Raw genomic sequence first — 18741 nt, 5'->3', positions numbered from 1 at the left:
GGCATGAGCCTCCAGAGGCCGCACAGCACCACACAGAGCAAGCAGCAGTTCTTCTACCGCCCATAGACCAAACCAGGTACTGTACACTCCAGCTTTCTGTCAGGTTGGCGAGGGCAGCGGGACCTGACTCGAATATAAGCCGAGGGTGACGTTTTTCAGCACATTTTGGGTGCTGAAAAACTCAGCTTATATTCGAGTATATATGGTAAGTTTCAGTCAAAGAAACTGAAATTGTATTAGTTTGCATACAACAATAGTTTGATAAACTATGTAAGACCATTAACTAACCATACATTTTATACATTACAGATAATAACTGTAAATAATAAACTGCTAATGTTTATTTAACAGTAAATACATTAGATAAAGATGAATTATCATCATTTAGACTTTTACAGTTAAGATCAGTAATTTATATAAAAAAAAAAAAAAAAAAACTGATAAAGAACTAGTTACATAATTAGTTATTTATATTTGAAGTTTTTTTTGTTGATAATACTTAAAACAGCACATTACTTTATTGTTAATTGCAGTGATTTTCTGCTGCTATTTATAGAAAATGTACTGTTTTGTGGGCATTTAGTATCTACATGAGCAATGAATATTTAAATTTTTATATAGTGCTATACAGTGGTGGCTCTGAGGCTAAGGATCTGCGCTGGCATCCCGAAGGTTGCCAGTTCGAATCCCAGTCACTGCCAAAAGAGATTCTTCTCTGCTGGGCCCTTGAGCAAGGCCCTTAACTTTCAATTGCTCCAGGGGCGCTGTACAATGGCTGACCCTGCGCTCTGCCCCAAGGGGTATGTGAAAAAGATGCATTTCACTGCGTGTTGTCCTATATAACTAAGTATGTGACAAAGAAATAAAGAATTTTAAAAAAATATAGGCGCCTGACCAGACACAGACCCACACCGGAGGCACGTGTAAAAGCTTTTGTTTATCTTCGCCTGTGGGCACGTCTTCCCCATGTCCCACAGGCACAACACAGTCCCAAAGTAGACCAGTAAAGCACACAAAAGCACCAACGCTGTTCTCCTTTTACCACCACTCCTCTCCATCAAGCTTCGTCCTCCTCCTCCTGATAAAATATTATCATAATATAACAATAAACAAACTGGGAGGTATTTGTCTTTACCGAAAGATCAGGAAGAGCTAATAAGGTGCTACTTAGGATGTAATTCATTCTTAATGGTACAAGCTCTCTATGCAGGCGAAACAAATTCACAACCTCTTTCATTTCTGACATGGTACTTCATTTCCAGTACTGTACCAGAAAATTTAGTCTATTCCAGTCAATTCAATAAAAGTGCCCTTTTAAATGTCTGCATATATGGCAAATGTGGCACATACAGGGCTCATTACTAACTTTTTAAAATGGTTTCCAGGCATCACTTTTGGGTTGCTGCAATTGAAAATACAGTGTTCATCTTTAACAGTTTGTATCAGAAGTAAACTAAGATGGTATGTAGTTACTATGTATGTTGTCTTGTGTTTTATAGCACTTCAGTTTGAAGTGGTCTCGCTTCACATGTCAGAATCCCGGCTATGTGCACACCCATTCCTGTTGTCATGTGCTTTGTTTAAACCTAGCCCATGAGGATAGGGTCAGTATAATTCACTTTATTGAGCAACTGATCCAAAATGTGTTCACATCTTAATGTTTAAAGTTCATGATGGTTATTTTCAAAAGACCAAACGTCAAGTTTCAATGGAATGTATCCTTCATTTACTTAAAGAAAAACTGCTCACAGAAAAGGATTTTTTTAATATGTTACCCCATGTACGAGGGTTGTTTCATAAGTTTTGAGACTTTTTAAATAGATCCAACATGGTTTGGACAATTCCAAAGAAAATTTTTACTCGCATAACCTCGTCATTTGACAACACTTCAGTGCTGTTCAACATACTCTCCCCCGATTTCAATGCACTTTTTCATGCGATAAATCCAACGATCAAAACAGTGACGACAATCAGGTTCAGTCAGTTGGTCAAGCTGCTCTTCCACCGCAGAAATGAGGCTGTCCCTGTCCTCAAAATCCATTCCTTTCAGCTCCTTCTTCACCGTCAGGAACAGCCAGAAGTCACAGGGTGCCAAATCTGGTGAATAAGGGGGCGGATGAAGGACTTCAATCCCAGATTTGGCGAGGAACTCAACAGTTTTGTTTGACTTGTGAGGCGGCGCGTTGTCATGGTGAAGGATGAAGTTTTTCAAGGTGCGATTAGGGCGACCTCTAGTGAGATTTTTGAAAACTTCTGGAAGGCACAGGGTTGTGTAGACATCAGAGTTCATCGTTGTGCGTTCAGGACATGGAACTGAAGCAATAATTTTTTTGTAGCCAAAAAAGACGGCAAACATGGTCCTCTTGGCTGACTTTTGGCGCCTGGCTTTCAGTGGAGGAAGGCAACCTTTTGAACCCCACTTCAAGCTCTTTTTCTCATCTCCATCTGTAGCTGGGTGGGCCAAAAATTTATTAGAAGATGTGAAGGGATTGTAGAACAATAGAAAAAAATTTCGTCCGCCTCCAATGACGGCAAGTGACGAGTCTCAAAACTTATGAAACAACCCTCGTATTTTGTAGTGAAGGCCTAGAAAAGAAAAAATAACTTGGAGAAAGTACATAAGAGAAATTCTGACAGAATTGGATTGATAGGTGACCAACAATGGACAGTGGCTACTGCTGTGAAAAACATCCATGCAAAAAAAAAAAAAAAAAAAGAAAAAAAAAGGCTACTCATGTCACATAATCTATACGTCTTTTTCGGAGTCGCTAGCTCAAAATGTGCAAAACGTATGGTTTTTTGGTAAAATGTGAAGTAGTTACTTACTTGAATTATCAGTGGCTATGGGAACAGTAAACCCAAAGATTCATGGGAGTCATGTTTTGACTTGAAGACACAACATTCCCCATCATTCGTTGGACAAAAGTGCTGCCTTCAATTCAAAAAACAAACAAAACAACCAACCTTTCATTTTCAATTAGTTCTTTACATTGCACCACTTGGGATTTCCTCTTTGTGACTGCGGCTTGGCACAAACTAGGTGGGTTTAGCCCCTTTGATGAACTTTCTCCTCTGGACTGTGACTACTTCATTTCCCTAAGAGCTGTAGGTTGGAGAGTTTTTGAGGTAAAGGTTGTTGGAAATTAATCTGTAACCTCCAGTCCTATGTTTCCTGGGGTGCCAATTTTTAAACACTTACTTTATTAATCAGTTTTCTTCTTTTCTGGCCTCAACTGTGTGCAGTTATGATAAGATATGAATCATTAGTGATATTAAGATCCATGTCTGCCTGCCCCACTAATCCCATCGCTAAAGAGGTTTCACTTGTTGCAGACTCTGTAGTTTGGTCCAGTCTGTGAGTAGTGCTACACATCAGCACAGTCATACGCTTAACCTGGTGTTATTTGTTGGCTTTTCCATTTTTGGATGTGGAAATCTGCAATGGTTCCATGTCAGATCACCATCCTGTTATCCTTAATGCCACCTTGTCCTGGTAGCTCCCTAGTCCAGCGTTTCTCAACCTTTAAGTATTTGCGACCCGAGTTTTCATAACAGTTTTAATCATGCCCCCCTAATGTTTTTTTGAAACCCTAATAAAATTTATTCCTATATTTTTTGCTGCCGATACACCGCTACAAGTTTAAAATTTCCCTACGAATAGCGAAATTACACCACATATGGCAACATTCGCGCCCCCGGGTGCACCCCACAGTTTGAGAACCGCTGCCCTAGTCACTCTGAATCTGTTTGTTATACTTGTGCTATTGAGAGGATAATTTAGAGGTCATAATAGTTAAGCATTTTGGTTTGCAGTGCACATTGAAATATATAAGCATTTGCTTTTCTAATGTCATAAAGAGACTGCTAAAATGGTCAAGTAAAGCAAGCAGAATGTTCCAGGGAGGTGGTTCAAGAAATTGGCTGATGTCATGTTCTTTCATGCACCTAGTAAGACTCGCTAGTTGGCACATATACAGTTTTCATAACAGAATAAGAGCTGAATTCAAGAGATATTGAAGAACAAGGATATAATGAAGAAAGACTTCTTCTAGGCTGGTTGTGCTCTATGCTAAAGAACCTCATGTCTTTTAACCAACTAGTGTATGATATGTAAGCATTAATTCAGAACTGTTATGCAAATTTCATTTTCTATAAATGTAACCCTTTACCTGTACTTTTTAATCATTCTGACCATGCTGTAACAGACTGCTGTGATGGATGCTCCCTCTTCAGTCTGGTGCTGCAATGGTGAATAAATGATGCAGCTATAGGATAAGCTTTCTCCTGCCTGATTAGTGGCTCATAAATGTTCTATCAAACTTGTCCCGGTAGGGGATAAGTTTCTTTTCTAACTAAGATGTTGATTTCTCCCACACCCCTTGAAGGTTAGAGCTTTTTGTGATGCCTACATAGCTGCTCCCATTTCCTACAACACCCCTAAATGCCAAACCAGGGGAGATGCTTTCACATTTCAGCACATGCTGCTCCTCTATTCTGAATATGATAATCCCTTTAAGAAATAAACCAGACCACTCACTCTCTCAAGTGGGAGTGCAGAAAAGCAAAGACAAAATGGAAGAAAGTCAAGCTCCAGATGTCTTTTGAGATCCTGGAAGGATGACTGCCAGCAGGCTGTAAAACTGGCCAGAGTTAAATGCTTTGCCAAGATCATATCCATCAATCGTCATAAAACCAAAATTATTATTACTACCTTAAATGCTTTTCTAAACCATCTGGTTGACCCTATCACAGCTTCCTCACCTCCCATCTGTGAAAGGTTTATGCAATATTTTATTGTCAAGATTGATCACTTTAGGTCTCCTATTATCTCACAATCCTGTGATTTAACTTTTGCTCCCATGCAGTCGGCTGTTTTTAGTCAATTTCAATTATTGTCTCTCTCTCTCTGACCTGACCCGACCTGTCATTCTATGCTTTGGATGTTCATTATGCCTCCTTTCCTTCTGAAAAAGGCTTTGGATATCATTTGTCCAAGCATTTTATCCATAATAATCTGTTATTTAGTGTCAGGTACTGTGCCATTCCGACTCAAAACTGTTGTTATCCAGCACATCCTTAAAAAACCTAATCTTAATCCATCACCTCTTAAAAATTTTGCCCTATGTCCAAACTACCTTTTTAGCTAAAAATAACAGAAAACAATGTCCATTTGCAGCTCCTGGCTTCCCTAAATAATAGGCAACTTTTCAAAAACACAAAATGCAGTCAGGTTTCAGAGTGTTGAACAGCACAGAACCTGCTCTCTTAAGGGTGACTAGTGATCTTTTGTTGGCAGTTGATGCTGGGAACTGTGCCGGTTTGATCCTACTAAATCCAAGTGCTACTTTTGATACAATTGGCCATACCATCTTGTTAAATCATTTGGAAGGCATTCAAGTCACTGCTCTTGCCGGACATAAAACCCATCTTAATTATAGACCCTTTCTATAAATATTGATAGGCTATTCCTTTTCTTCTGCTACATTAAACTGTGGGGTCCTTCCGGGGTCCATTTGGGGCCCCAACACTCTTTGCCCTGTATATGCTCCCTCTCAAATCGGTAATTTAGCGTAATAACATTGCATTTCAATTCTATGCAGATGACAAACAGCTGTATCAACTCTGAAGCCCAGTAATAAGGGCTCAATAACTAAACTGCTTGATAGAATCAAGGAAAATACATTCTGGAGAACTAGCAATTTTCTCCAGCTGAATGAACATTAGAACAATCTAAATGAGAACAGCCCAAGAAAGCTCGCCAGTCCTATTCACTTATTTCTTCCAAAAAAACATCAAGTCGAGTTTTGAAAGTCCTTAAAGTCTTACTGTCTACCACATTACGTGGTCTCTTATTCCAAATGTCTATCATTCTTTCTGTAAAGAAAAACATCCTAATGTTTGTTTGAAATTTACCCTTAACAAGTTTCCAACTGTGTCCCCATGTTCTTACATTTACTGACATTAAATTTCATCTGCCACAAATCTGCCCAAGCCTGTATGCTAACCAAGTCCCTCTGTAATGATATAATGGATTCCAAATTATCTGCCAATCCACCTATCTTGGTAACATCTGCAAACTTAACCAGGTTGTTACTTTTATTCCTATGTAAATCATATATATATATTAAAAATAGCAGCGGCCCAACACTGACCCTTGCTAGTCACCACTCTTAACATCAGCCAATTCTGATGAGGTTCCTCACACCATCACCCTCTGCTTCTGAAACCATCAAAAAACATCACCCTGAACTCCCACTTCTTTTACTTTGATGCCCAACCTCTCATGTGGCACCTCATCAAATGAAAGCCCAGATAAATAATATCATAAGCTCCACTTTTCTCATATCCTTTTGTTGCCTCCTCATGGAATTCCAGCATGTTAGTAAAACATGACCTCCCTCTTCTGAACCCATACTGACTGTTCAGAATAACTCCTGTCTTTGCCAGGTGTTGCTCAATCTTATCCTTAATAATCCTTTCCATTAATTTTCCTGTGATGCACATTAAGCTCACTGGCCTATACTTGACTGGATCTGCCCGGTCACCTCTTTTATATAATGGGATGATATTTGCCATTTTCCAGTCTTTCAGAATCTCTCCAATGCGCAGTGACATCCTAAAAATATATGTACTCACTAGCCGCCTTAAGAACTCAAGGGTAAATATTATCAGAACTGCTGTTCGTTAGTGAAACTCCTGATGGCAGTAGTAGAACCAACAAAAGTCGTCCTCTTTCCTCATATAGTAATTCAAATGCAAATAACTAGGGGTGATTTTTGACTCTTTCCTCTATTTTGACAGAGAGGTGAATGCAAGTTGTAAAGGGTAGTTTCTTCCAACATAGAAACATAGCCAAAAGTAAACCTATCAACTAGAAATATGGAGACGGTTATCCACACCTTTATCTTTATTCAGCCTGACTAGTTAGTCTTTATTAGCTCGTTTAAAGCTGGTGCAGGACGTGGCAACAAGGTTGCTAACTGGCACCCGTAAGAGGGGACACATCACTCCTGTTTTGGCCTCTCTTCACTGGCTACCTGTTAATTATAGGACTGAGTTTAAGACGCTTGTGTTGGCATTTAAAATCCACTTCACTATTTTTCAAAACTCCTTTCCAACTGTTCCACTGCCAGGTCACTAAGATCCTCTTTGCAATCTCTTCTACAGGTACTATGTTCTCACTGCATACCATGCGATAATCAAGCTTTTTTATTGGCTTCCCACTATGGAATGCCCTGCCATTTGATATTAGAACTTAAATCAGGCCTAAAGTCCTACTTTTTTATGTTAGCTTTGGGAATGCAGTGTAAAGCATTTGTTTATGTTGTCTATTGGAGGTGGGGGTTAATAGATAGATAGATAGATAGATAGATAGATAGATAGATAGATAGATAGATAGATAGATAGATAGATAGATAGATAGATAGATAGATAGATAGATAGATAGATAGATAGATAGATAGATAGATAGATAGATAGATAGATAGATAGATAGATAGATAGATAGATACTTTATTAATTCCAAGCGGAAATTCACATACTCCAGCAGCATACTGGTAACAAATACTATATTAAAGAGTGATAAAAACACAGGTATAACAGACAACTTTGAATAATGTTAACGTTTACCCTCCCCCGGGTGGAACTGAAGAGTCGCATACTGTGTGGGAGGAACGATCTCCTCAGTCTGTCAGAGGAGCAGGACAGTGACAGCAGTCTGTCGCTGAAGCTGCTCCTCTGTCTGGAGATGATCCTGTTTAGTGGGTGCAGTGGATTCTCCATGATTGACAGGAGCCTGCTCAGCGCCCGTCGCTCTGCCACAGATGTCAAGCTGTCCAGCTCTGTGCCTACAATACAGCCTGCCTTCCTCACCAGTTTGTCCAGGCGTGAGGTGTCCCTCTTCTTTATGCTGCCTCCCCAGCACACCACCGCGTAGAAGAGGGCGCTCGCCACAACCGTCTGACAGAACATCTGCAGCATCTTATTGCAGATGTTGAAGGACGTCGGCCTTCTAAGGAAGTATAGTAGGTGGAGTGGTGGCTCCGAGGCTAGGAATCTGCACTGGCAATCGGAAGGTTGCCCGTTCGAATCCCATAAATGCCAACAGGGACTCTGCTCTGTTGGGCCCTTGAGCAAGGCCCTTAACCTGCTGAACGCTTTGAGTAGTGAGAAAAGAGCTATATAAATGCAAAGAATTATTATTATTATTATTATTATAGTAACATGTAACAATCTCCATGACATACTTTAATGCAAAACAAAATCTAACAACAGAATAAAACGGAATGATGTCAGTTGAACTTGCTTTACTGGAAGGTACTTTTTGACAAAAAGCATTTAAGGTTTATCGCCTGACAGTCTCTCTCTTAACTCATCTTTTTATTCAATACACTCTTAAATACTTTAGCAAAATGTGCTTTTGCACAGCTTCTGAGAGAGTGAGGAAATGCCTCTTATTGGTCTATCAGTAGAAAGGAGGCTGTTCACCTCTGGCTAGGGTGACTGATAGGTTGGTTTGTAGGAGTGACCTTACAGAAGTTCTTCGAGTGTGAAACTCCTCCAAAACCCTACTCCTATGTCTCGGAATGAAGTGCAAATATAGGACCTGTGAGCATTTGCATGTGCGACATCTCTGGCTGCTCAGCTTCCATAAAAAAAAAAAAAATTAAAAAAAAACTGAAAACCATGAGGAAAGATTGAGATCATCTGTGTTAGGTAAAATCCCCAGGGCGGGCTGAGTGGTCTCATGGCCTTGGAACCCCTGCAGATTTTGTTTTTTTCACCAGCCCTCTGGAGTTTTTTTTTTTGTTTATTTTTTTCCGTCCTCCCTGATCATCTGATCTTACTTTATTCTTTGTTACTTAGTATTGCTTAATCGTATTTTTATATTTTAGATTTTTTTTCTTTCTTCATCATGTAAAGCACTTTGAGGTACACCTTTTGTATGAAAATGTGGTATAGAAATAAATGTTGTTAATGTTTTTGTTTTTCTAAACTGTTTAGCAGCATTTTTTTGTGTATTCCTTGTGTACTTTATTGTAATGAATAGACAGAGCATTATCACTGGGAAAATATATGAGTTTAATGAATTCTACTAAAATTGCAGTATTGTGAATAATCAAAAAAAGTGAACAAATGTGTCAAAAGAACATGGTTTTTACTTGTATATAAATAAAGTTACTGAAAGTTAGCATATTCTGTTATGTAATGTAATCTTAAGAGTCTTATCAAATTTGTACTTGCTGTAGTCTCGGCTGACTTTTAAACAGCACACCAGTTGCAGTTAGCATATCTTTAATCTTCACAACCTTTAACATACAGTACATCCTCACAGCAGACATACTGTAGCAGCCACAAGTTCTGTAGGATTTTTCAGTCCTTCATTTTTGTTTCTCTAAGCCAGGGGTCTCCAACACGTCGCTCGTGAGCTACCAGTAGCTTGCCAAAGGGTTAATGAATCCTACATAAATTTGAAAATTCGATTAGTCAAACTAGGGGTGGGCGATCGTTCCAAAATATCATATCACGATCCTTTTAACACAAAATCACGATCCACAATCTGAATTGCAATATATCTTTTCAATGTGGTATACACTTCAGAGAATATCCGGACTCAAACTCATCAAGACCTAAGTAACACTTTATTTTAAACATCAGACAAATTTGAATTCAATTGTCTTCTCATTCGTTAGCTAAGCAGAGTTAAGGTACACGCCTCGAAACTGGTGAGTAAATGAGGAAGGTCCTTCCCCTTGGCCCGCTGCGTCTTTCTCGGATTCGCGCAAATAAATTGGTACAGCAAGCGAACTATGATACATAGCGAAATGAGAGAAGTTGCAAAATCAACCAGAATGTTCGAGGAGATTATAGAAAAAAAAAACCTAAATCCGTTAAGTAGTTCTCTCGTTTGCTAACTAAGCGGAGTTAAGGTTACGCCCCGAGGCAGAAGCGTGAGTGAGGAGGGCGCAGCCCGATGAGTCTCTCTCAGATTCGCAGAAATACATCGGTTCTGCAAGCGAACTCTGATACATAGCGAAATGAGAGAAGTCGCCAAATCAACCAGAATGTTCATGGAAATTTTAGAAAAAATAAAAATATATATATATATCTAAATCCATTAAGTAGTTCTCTCGTGAAAAGCGGACAGACATTGGAGTTTCTATATTATATATTAGTAAACCTTCAAAATAATGTGCAGTTAAAGTGTCAACAGCATTCTCAGCATTTCTGGAGCTTAGCAGAGCCAGATAACTATAAGAATCTTCACCAAGCAGCTCTGAAAATGTCTGCTTTGTTTGGGTCTCCATACCTCTGTGAGTCTGATATGAATGTCATGAAGTCAAAGTTCAGAACAAGACTGAGAGATGAACATTAAAATGACTCCATAAGAGTGAACCTAAGTGGCTCCAGTCCACCATACACCTCAGTGCCAGTCATCTGACTAACTAAAAACACATCACACATGCAACTGGACATGTGAATAAAGTGACACAGTGACATGGAGCAAAATGACAAATGAAGAAGTCACATCTGTGTATTTGTAATTGCATTGTTTTGTTTTGACAGCATTCACATTTTAATTCAATAGAATGAGATACACTAGAAAATGGGTAGTGCTGCCTCACAGTTAGGAGACCTAGGTTCGCTTCACAGGTCCTCCCTGCGTGGAGTTTGCATGTTCTCCCCGTGTCTGCGTGGGTTTCCTCCGGGCGCTCCGGTTTCCTCCCACAGTCCAAAGACATGCAGGTTAGGTGCATTGGCGATTCTAAATTGTCCCTGGTGCGTGCTTGGTGTGTGTGTGTGTGTGTGCCCTGCGGTGGGCTGGCGCCCTGCCCGGGGTTTGTTTCCTGCTTTGTGCCCTGTGTTGGCTGGGATTGGCTCCAGCAGACCCCCGTAACCCTGTAGTTAGGATATGGTGGCTTGGATAATAGATGGATGGGTGTTTTAATGTAAAATGTGAGTTGTGGACACCAACATTTTGTAAATGTTCAGGCAAAACAAGCTTATTCAGTTTGTTTGGGTTGAAAAAAGCAATGAGAATAAACGTTAGAAAACATGAGTAGCTCTCTGTCATTTTCATTTTGTAAAAGTAGCTCTCAGGGGGAAAAAAAGGTTGGAGACCCTTGCTCTAAGCTGAAGACGACTTTCAACATTCCTGTTACTTTCACAAACAGCTCAGAGACTTTAACCTTTGCACGGCATCCTCAGTTGTTACACGATTTCCTAGCTTGCTTTACCCACGTGAACGAAAGACAAAAAGATCAATACACAAGTGCACAGCTCACAAAATTGATTTATGGTTTCCTCTGTGTATAATACAGTTTCAGGGAGCATTTTTAACCATAAATCAAGCAGCAATTAGCAAGTTATACTTTGATATCTGGATTATGTATGATGAGCAAAAAACAATTATTTATTTCTGAAACACTGATGAAAACTGATGCATCATTAAAGTGGCTGACATTGATGGCAGCCAAAAATTGTAACCAAAAGCTAAACACTGCTGGCAACTTGGAAACTGTTACTGTTGGCAGTAAAAATAATATTTATTAACTTTTTTTTTTGTGCAGATTATTTAGGGGAGGATGAAGATGACCTTGATGATAATAATTATAATGATGCAGTGTTGGCTAATTTAATGCAGATTGTGGAGGATGATGGCAAGAATGTTAATTATAGTGTAATATTAACTTCTTTTAGTCTTCATTTGCGCACATTGATAATTTTAAAATAATGTATTACCTTTTTTATTTTATACAAATTAGAGGATAATAATTATAATAGTGATAGTAACAGTATTAGCTGTTTTATTTAATGTAGATTGTTCAGGATAGTAAAGATAACAATGCGCTATTATCAGACGACTTCTGTGCACACTGAGAACAGTAAAAAAGTAATATTTATTAGCTTTTTTTAATTATATAATCTGTCCAGGACTGCACTTTGTATTTTTAGAGAGAGGCTTCTTTTTTTAAGGATTTTTGCAACCTGTTGAAATGACTAACACTATGAATGTTTACAAGGATGCCTCATTTGTGAAGTTTTCTTTTTAGTTCACTTTGCAGGTGACAGATAGTTTGTTTGTGCAGATTGGACTATTTTTTATTTTTAAAAGGACTTTTGCAACCTGTGTAAGTGACTGGAATTTTGTATGTTTGTTGGGAAGTCTTCTTTTGTTAGTTTATTTTTCACCTAATCTGCAGGTAACTGGCACTTTGTTTTGAAAAACATGTTGGTCTCGGTTTATATGTGCATTCACTAATACCCCTGGCAGGGATGCTCCAATCAAGTTTTTTTTAAGGCTGATAAGGCCAATTTCATGTTACTTGATGAGACGATTGCATTTTTTTCTCTTTATTCTTTTAAAAAACTTTTTACACTAAGCTGCTGCATAATCAGAGGCATAGAAGCCTTATCGCCTATATTAAAAGTGTATTTTTATAATTAAACTACAGACCACAGGTGTTAACTGTTCATTTTTGTACAACTCCAATTCCAAAAATGTTGGGACACTGCGTAATATGTAACTAAAAACAGAATGCAATGATTTGCAAATTTAATAAACCCACATTTCACCAGTGAATCGGAGCATCCCAAACTTAATTCTATTTGTTAAACATACATAAATTTAGAAATTGATGCCTGCAACACACTTCAAAATTGAGAAACAGGCAAGTTTGCCAATGGGTCACATCCTCTTTTCTTTTAATTACACTTCTTAATCGTTTGGGAATTGAAGAAACCAATTGTTGCAGATTTTCAAGTGGAATTTTTTCCCCACTGTTGCTGCTCAACAGTCTGTGGTCACCGTGGTCGGATTCTCCTTTACATGATGCGCCAGATGTTTTCAGTAGGAGACAGATGTGGACTGCAGACAGGCCAGTCAAGCACACGGACTGTATGCCGATGAAGCGAAGCTTTTGTAATTTGTACAGAATGAGGCATGCCGAAATATACATAGAGGTCCTGGGAAAAGACGTTGTCTGGACTGGAGTAGATGTCTCTCTAAAATTGAAATGTAAGCCCCTGCATCACTGGTGCCTTCACATATTTACAAATCCCCCATACCATGAGCACTGATGCACCTCCATACCATCGCAGATGCTGTTTTTGGCACCTTTCGTTGATATCTTTGGCATCTTTGGCACGTAGAATCCGATGTCTGTTTTTCCCAAAAATGGGCTGAAAAGTGGACTCATCTGTCCACAGAACACGTTTTCATTGTCTTTCAGTCCGTCTCAGATGAGCTTGGGGCCAGTAGAACTCACCAATGTTTCTGCACAAAATTGATGTACGGCTTCCTCTTTGGATTATACAGTTTCAGGGAGCATTTCTTGATGCAGTGGCAGAATGAGTTAAGCAATAATGATTTCCCAAAGTACTCCTGAGCCCACCTAATGCAATACCACCTAAGGGCTCGAAAGGCACTCACATTCAGCAACGATTTCTGCCCTTGCCCTTAATGCACAGAAATTTCTCCTGACTCCCTGAATCTTTTCACAATGTTATTAACTATAGATGGTGACAGATCAACATTCTTTGATACCCTGCGCTGAGAAACATTGTTTTTAAATTGACAGATAATTCTTTCACAAAGTGGTGAACCACAACCCATCTTTGACTGCAAAGACTGAGCCTTTGGTGGACGCTCCTTTAATACCCACACCTGTTACCAGTTAACCTTCCAGAATGTTACTTGAATAACCTTTACAGTCTTACTTTGCCTCCGTCCCAACTTTTTTGGAGTGTGTTGTAGGCATCAGTTTCTAAATCTATTTAAAAAAAAAAAAGAATTAAGTTTGTTGGTGAAAACACTGAAAATCTTTTCTTTGTCCTTTTGCCTGTTAAATAAAGGTTCAAGTGAAGTACCAAATTACAGATTGGAGATTTTATTGCATTTTTAGAAAGAGTTCCAACATTTTTGGCAATGGGGTTTGTAGATAAGGTTTATATTAGCAACATAAGCTGGTTTAAAAAAAAAAAATACTACCAAAGAGTAATATTCAACAGATGACTTGAATTCATTCAAATGTTAAATGTCACAAATTCCTGGAGCTTTAATTTTCCAAATCTGTCCCTATTTATTTTTTTTAACATTTGTCACAACTTTAAAGCTTCCTTTGTGAAATCAGGTTTACATTAATCCTTTAAATTTCAGACTCCCTGTTAAACAGCCTTTTGCTGTTTTCAAAGTTTCTTACACGAGTGATCACACTTTGTTACTGTTTATGCTTGTGCACAAATCCACAAAATGACTTGGGCTGTCGTTACCTGTACTCAATAAATCTTATAACTGTGAGACAACATTAAATACAACATACCATTACATGTGATTTCATCTACAGGTTACTCAGGAACATTAGTTTGCCTTCAAAAACCAAACTGATGACATATTGACCAATGAAGCATGTGGTCTTGCTTGTCCTGCTAACTGCATGTTTTGGCATCTACACATTTCTTTACATAGTTTATGTTGTATTATTAATAGAGAGATGCATTTATTGTTTCAAAGCACAAGGCACACTTTATGTAGATATTAAAAAACTCAACTCATGTCATCACTTGTTTTAATCTTGCCTCCATGTTTTCTAGCTACAACTGTTGTTAGTGCTGCCAGTCCTCCAACATCCCACACTTCTATGTGTGTAACTGTGGATGAGTGTGAGGTCTGCCCATGACCCTGAACTGTATACACCAGGGGTCCTCAATCACAGTCCTGGAGTGCCGCAGTGGCTGCAAGTTTCTATTCCAACTAGTTTCCTAACTAGAAGACAGTCCATGCTGATAATCAAACTTGGTATTGAACTATTTAGCTTGTTATTGCTTGCATTCATCCAAGAGCAATTTGAATGGCACTGCAGAGTTTCCTCCTCTGAGAACTTTATCCATGTGTTTTGTGGTCCAGAATAGATTTAAACTTAATGGTACTTCTTATTCCCCTCTCATTCATTTCTAAACATTATTTATCACAGACACTTCATGGTAAGCACGTCAGCTGCTGGTTTATTGGTTATTTGCATCTCGTTTTTAACTAATGTCTGGTTAAGAAAACAGGCGATAATTAAAACTTAAATGCAGCTGCTAAAATGTAAAATAGGCAATTATGGGTTCTGAATGGTAACAGGCAAGAGAATTAAAATTAAGCCCAAAAACGTATTGCTTTAGTAATAAATAAAAGGGTTCTAATGAAGAAATTGGTTAAAGTGAAAACCTGCAGCCACTGCGGACCTCCAGGACTGTCATTGAGGACTAAACTTTGGCCCTAAGGCGGCATAGAGTTAAACACCAACTATCATTATCAGAAAGGACTGAGTTCTAATTAGGACACTGGCTGGAACGAGAACCCGTAGCCACTGCGGCCCTCCACCACCCTGATTGAGGACTCCTGGTATACACTGATGTCCATTTATTTCAAACTGGTCAAATTCAAAGGCAAATGCTAACATTCTCCTGTAAAAAAAAAAAAAGGGTTGTTTGTTTTACCGACATTAATCTTGCCGTCTGCCTGTGTACATGAGGACTGTAAGTGGATTCATTGCCATCCTGCGAAGAAAGGAGCACTCCTGAACCCGTCCACCCGTCTTCACCATTTCAGAAACTAGTGGTAGGACTATCTTTACATTCCCATTCAACGTGCGGATCGCTGGACTATCTATTTTAATCATTACATTTCATCCACTGCCGTTTTCATGGACTTTACTGTGTGTGTTTTGTTTGTGTTTTGTTGTATTTAATGTGTAATCGCCGTAAGGGGAACAGGGGTGGTATCGTTTTCATTTGTTTTCATTACATTCTTTATTTGCTGTTTGATTACCAGTTTGCTTTGTTTTTGTCTCTGTTTGTGAATGCGTGCAGGTCGGGTCAAGGCTGGGTGCATCCCTAGGACCTTCACCATAAAATTAAATAAATCACTGTCTTCTCGACAGTGTGAATCTTAGCGGCACTGGACCGCTACAGCATTATTCATTTCTCCTTGCTGCTGATTGACTGCTGCCCTGTGACGCATCTCCAGCCGAGATGTTCTTCTGTTTTCCATTTTGTTCTTCTTAACCCTTAAACTGCTCTAACCGGCTATAGTCGTTTCCCAGTGCCATTTGCCAGCACATAGCAGCTGATTACTCACTGCCGTACATTCGTTGAGCAGCCAGCTCTGGGATTCAGCCGCTGCGCTAGACTAGCCTGCCAGCGTAAGCGCTTACCTCTGTGTGCAGCCAGTTCAAGCGCAGTTGGCTCGTTGATTTACTGAATTTCATCAGTGTCAGTTGCACTTTGTATATATTGATCCAGTAGTTTTTTAAATAGTTTTTACAGTGTGTAAAATTATCAGTGTTGCAGTAATTGTGATGCTGTTTGCATGAAAAAAATGTGTTCTATTAACATTTCACTTTTTCTTTGTGAATTGTGACGTTTACTTAAGGTGCAGCAAAAAAAGTATTTGGTGTCCAGGGAAGCATTAACCCCCAAGTATGTGGCAGTTTAAGGGTTAAAGCCCCAAGATGCAGTCGAAACGCCCTGCACCTTCTAAGGTTTCTGGCAAAGAAAACACGCTTGTGTGAACTACAGTACATATAGCGGTAACATCGGTATTTTACATTCTAGCACTGTGGGCGACATATCAGTACAGTACTGTGCAGTATACGAGTTTACTTTTACATACATTTTTTTTAGGTAATGTATTAAGCTAAGGTTGAAATGAAATTAAAGTGTTTAAACTATAAAAATAGGCATTTTTTTTAACCACATCCATAATTTGCGGTTTTTCACAATTCGCGGGTGCTCTAGGAATGTAACCCAAGCAGATTTTGGGGGTAGACTGAATTAACAGACATAAAACAAACAGTTTTGGGATCCAAAAACAACAAGGGAGTGAAGATGATCAAGAAAACAGGTTAATAATAATAATATTAATAACAGAAGTGTAATAATGATAACATGTAAAAGGAGAATATATAAGAATAGCTTAACTAAAAGTTTCTCTTAAAAAAGCACAAGACTCTACTTTCAGACCCATAAGCCCCAGACTTTAAAACTTACACACTAAGATTTATTTTTATTTTATACTCACTTTCTCCAGACTTATTTGTAGGTGGTGGGTGACCTTCCAGAGTTCCAACTGATGAAATTTCCTTGGTACTCTTTGCATCAGCCTGTAATGACTCTAACTTCACATCGACAAAAGACTCCAGGGATGAACAGTTTCTGCTTTGAGAAGTAACTACTCCGGTCAACACCCCATCATGAAGGTCATCTTCATTGACATTCTCCATACTTTCAGGTTTGGGCATCTCAATGCTGACAGCCTTCTCTTCAGCCTCTTCTTTAATGCCCACTGATCCCAGTTCACAGTCCTCCTCCTTAATGCTCAGACGCTCCTGTTTAAGGTGGACAGACTCCCATTCACCATTTTCCTCCTTAATACTCACAGTCGTTATCTCCATGGTATTTGTGTCAGCCACACAAGTCTCCTCTTTTATATCCATCCAGACGTTACAGTAAATGACAGTTTCTTTCTCCCTGTGGAAAGAACAATTTATTGACAATTACATCATCCAGATCTAAAAACATTACAATTATATATGTTAAAGAACACCTTGGTGTACATCGAGTCAGACACTTCATATTACATTAACAGTAATTCATTATTCTTTTTATCAAATCGTCAGGTGTAAAATAAACTTACAAGTAGAGTGAAGTGAAGGTCCAACAAGCTGGAAGAAGACCACCTTGCACAGTTGTGAATCAACACTACTGGGATTAAACATACAGTGCTGTTGGGGTCCTAAACTCATATTATCATGTTAGGTTGAGGAATGTTCATACAAGTAGGGCCACAGAACAGTGTTATGACATAGACGCATGTCAGGAAAGGTGGGATAAAAGGAGGAAATTAAGTTTGTTCAAAAGCATGGCTTGCAGCAGGAGAAGACAAGCAGGTGAGATAAATGGTTTGCTAGTTTAGGCTGAAATGTGTAGTGTATGATACAGCTATTTGATTTTTGGTGGTAGGATAGACAAAAATCAATCAGAATAAACCACAAGTCATCCTACTGCCCACATAGCCAGCCATAATGTTTCATAGTACAGGGAGTTTCACTCAAAAGAGGTCTTGAATATTCTGTAATAACTCTCGCTACGACAAAGCAATCTGAACAAAACAACATGCAATGTGTTCCTCAGTAAATGGAGCTTTGAACAAGCCGGGATGCCTCTGCGTTGGAGCGATGAGGTAGGCGTCACACAGCCGTTGCTCCATATGCAACTTCTGGATGCACACCACCTGTACCCCTTCACTCAATCACTCAACTTCTCATCAGGATGGTGGTGTACAGTATTGAGCAGCGCGTCTTTATAATGCGAACCTAATAGGTCACCAATTTGTTTAAGTGATGTCAGAATCAACTGGATCATCATGAGTTAACAGAAGGTTACTTCCAGCAAGTTGGAGCAATGTGTCACACATCGGCAAGGAGCATGGCAGAAACTGAGTCCTTCTTCGGCAACAGGGTGATTTTAAAAGAGCTTTGTCCACAAGGGTCGCCGGATCTGACACCACCAGACTTCTTCTTTTGGCGTCTGCTCAACGGAAAAGTCTATCTGAACAAGCCTCGCACTGTGGAAGATTTGAAGGAAAACATACAACATGAAATTGCTGCTATTCCCTCAGAGACGCTTGCCAATACGTTCAGAAACATGGAATGCTGCGTTGAAATGTGTCTGGTAGAAAACAGAAACCACTTCCAG

At 39.1% G+C, this 18741-nt stretch overlaps 1 protein-coding gene across 1 annotated transcript in view; it reads right to left on the bottom strand.

Moving 5' to 3' along the window:
• LOC114667397 (gastrula zinc finger protein XlCGF57.1-like) overlaps positions 1 to 18741 on the bottom strand; it is a 40539-nt gene that overhangs the window by 16422 nt on the left and 5376 nt on the right. Inside the window, exon 2 of the mRNA XM_028822688.2 lies at positions 17066 to 17514. Coding sequence (XP_028678521.1) covers positions 17066 to 17480 — 415 coding nt within the window. The 5' untranslated portion in view covers positions 17481 to 17514. The remainder of the gene's footprint in view (positions 1 to 17065; positions 17515 to 18741) is intronic.

This window comes from Erpetoichthys calabaricus, chromosome 1 (assembly GCF_900747795.2).
Source record: "Erpetoichthys calabaricus chromosome 1, fErpCal1.3, whole genome shotgun sequence".
Classification (NCBI taxonomy): Eukaryota; Metazoa; Chordata; class Cladistia; order Polypteriformes; family Polypteridae; genus Erpetoichthys; species Erpetoichthys calabaricus.
This window is presented reverse-complemented; position numbering and strand designations above follow the sequence as displayed.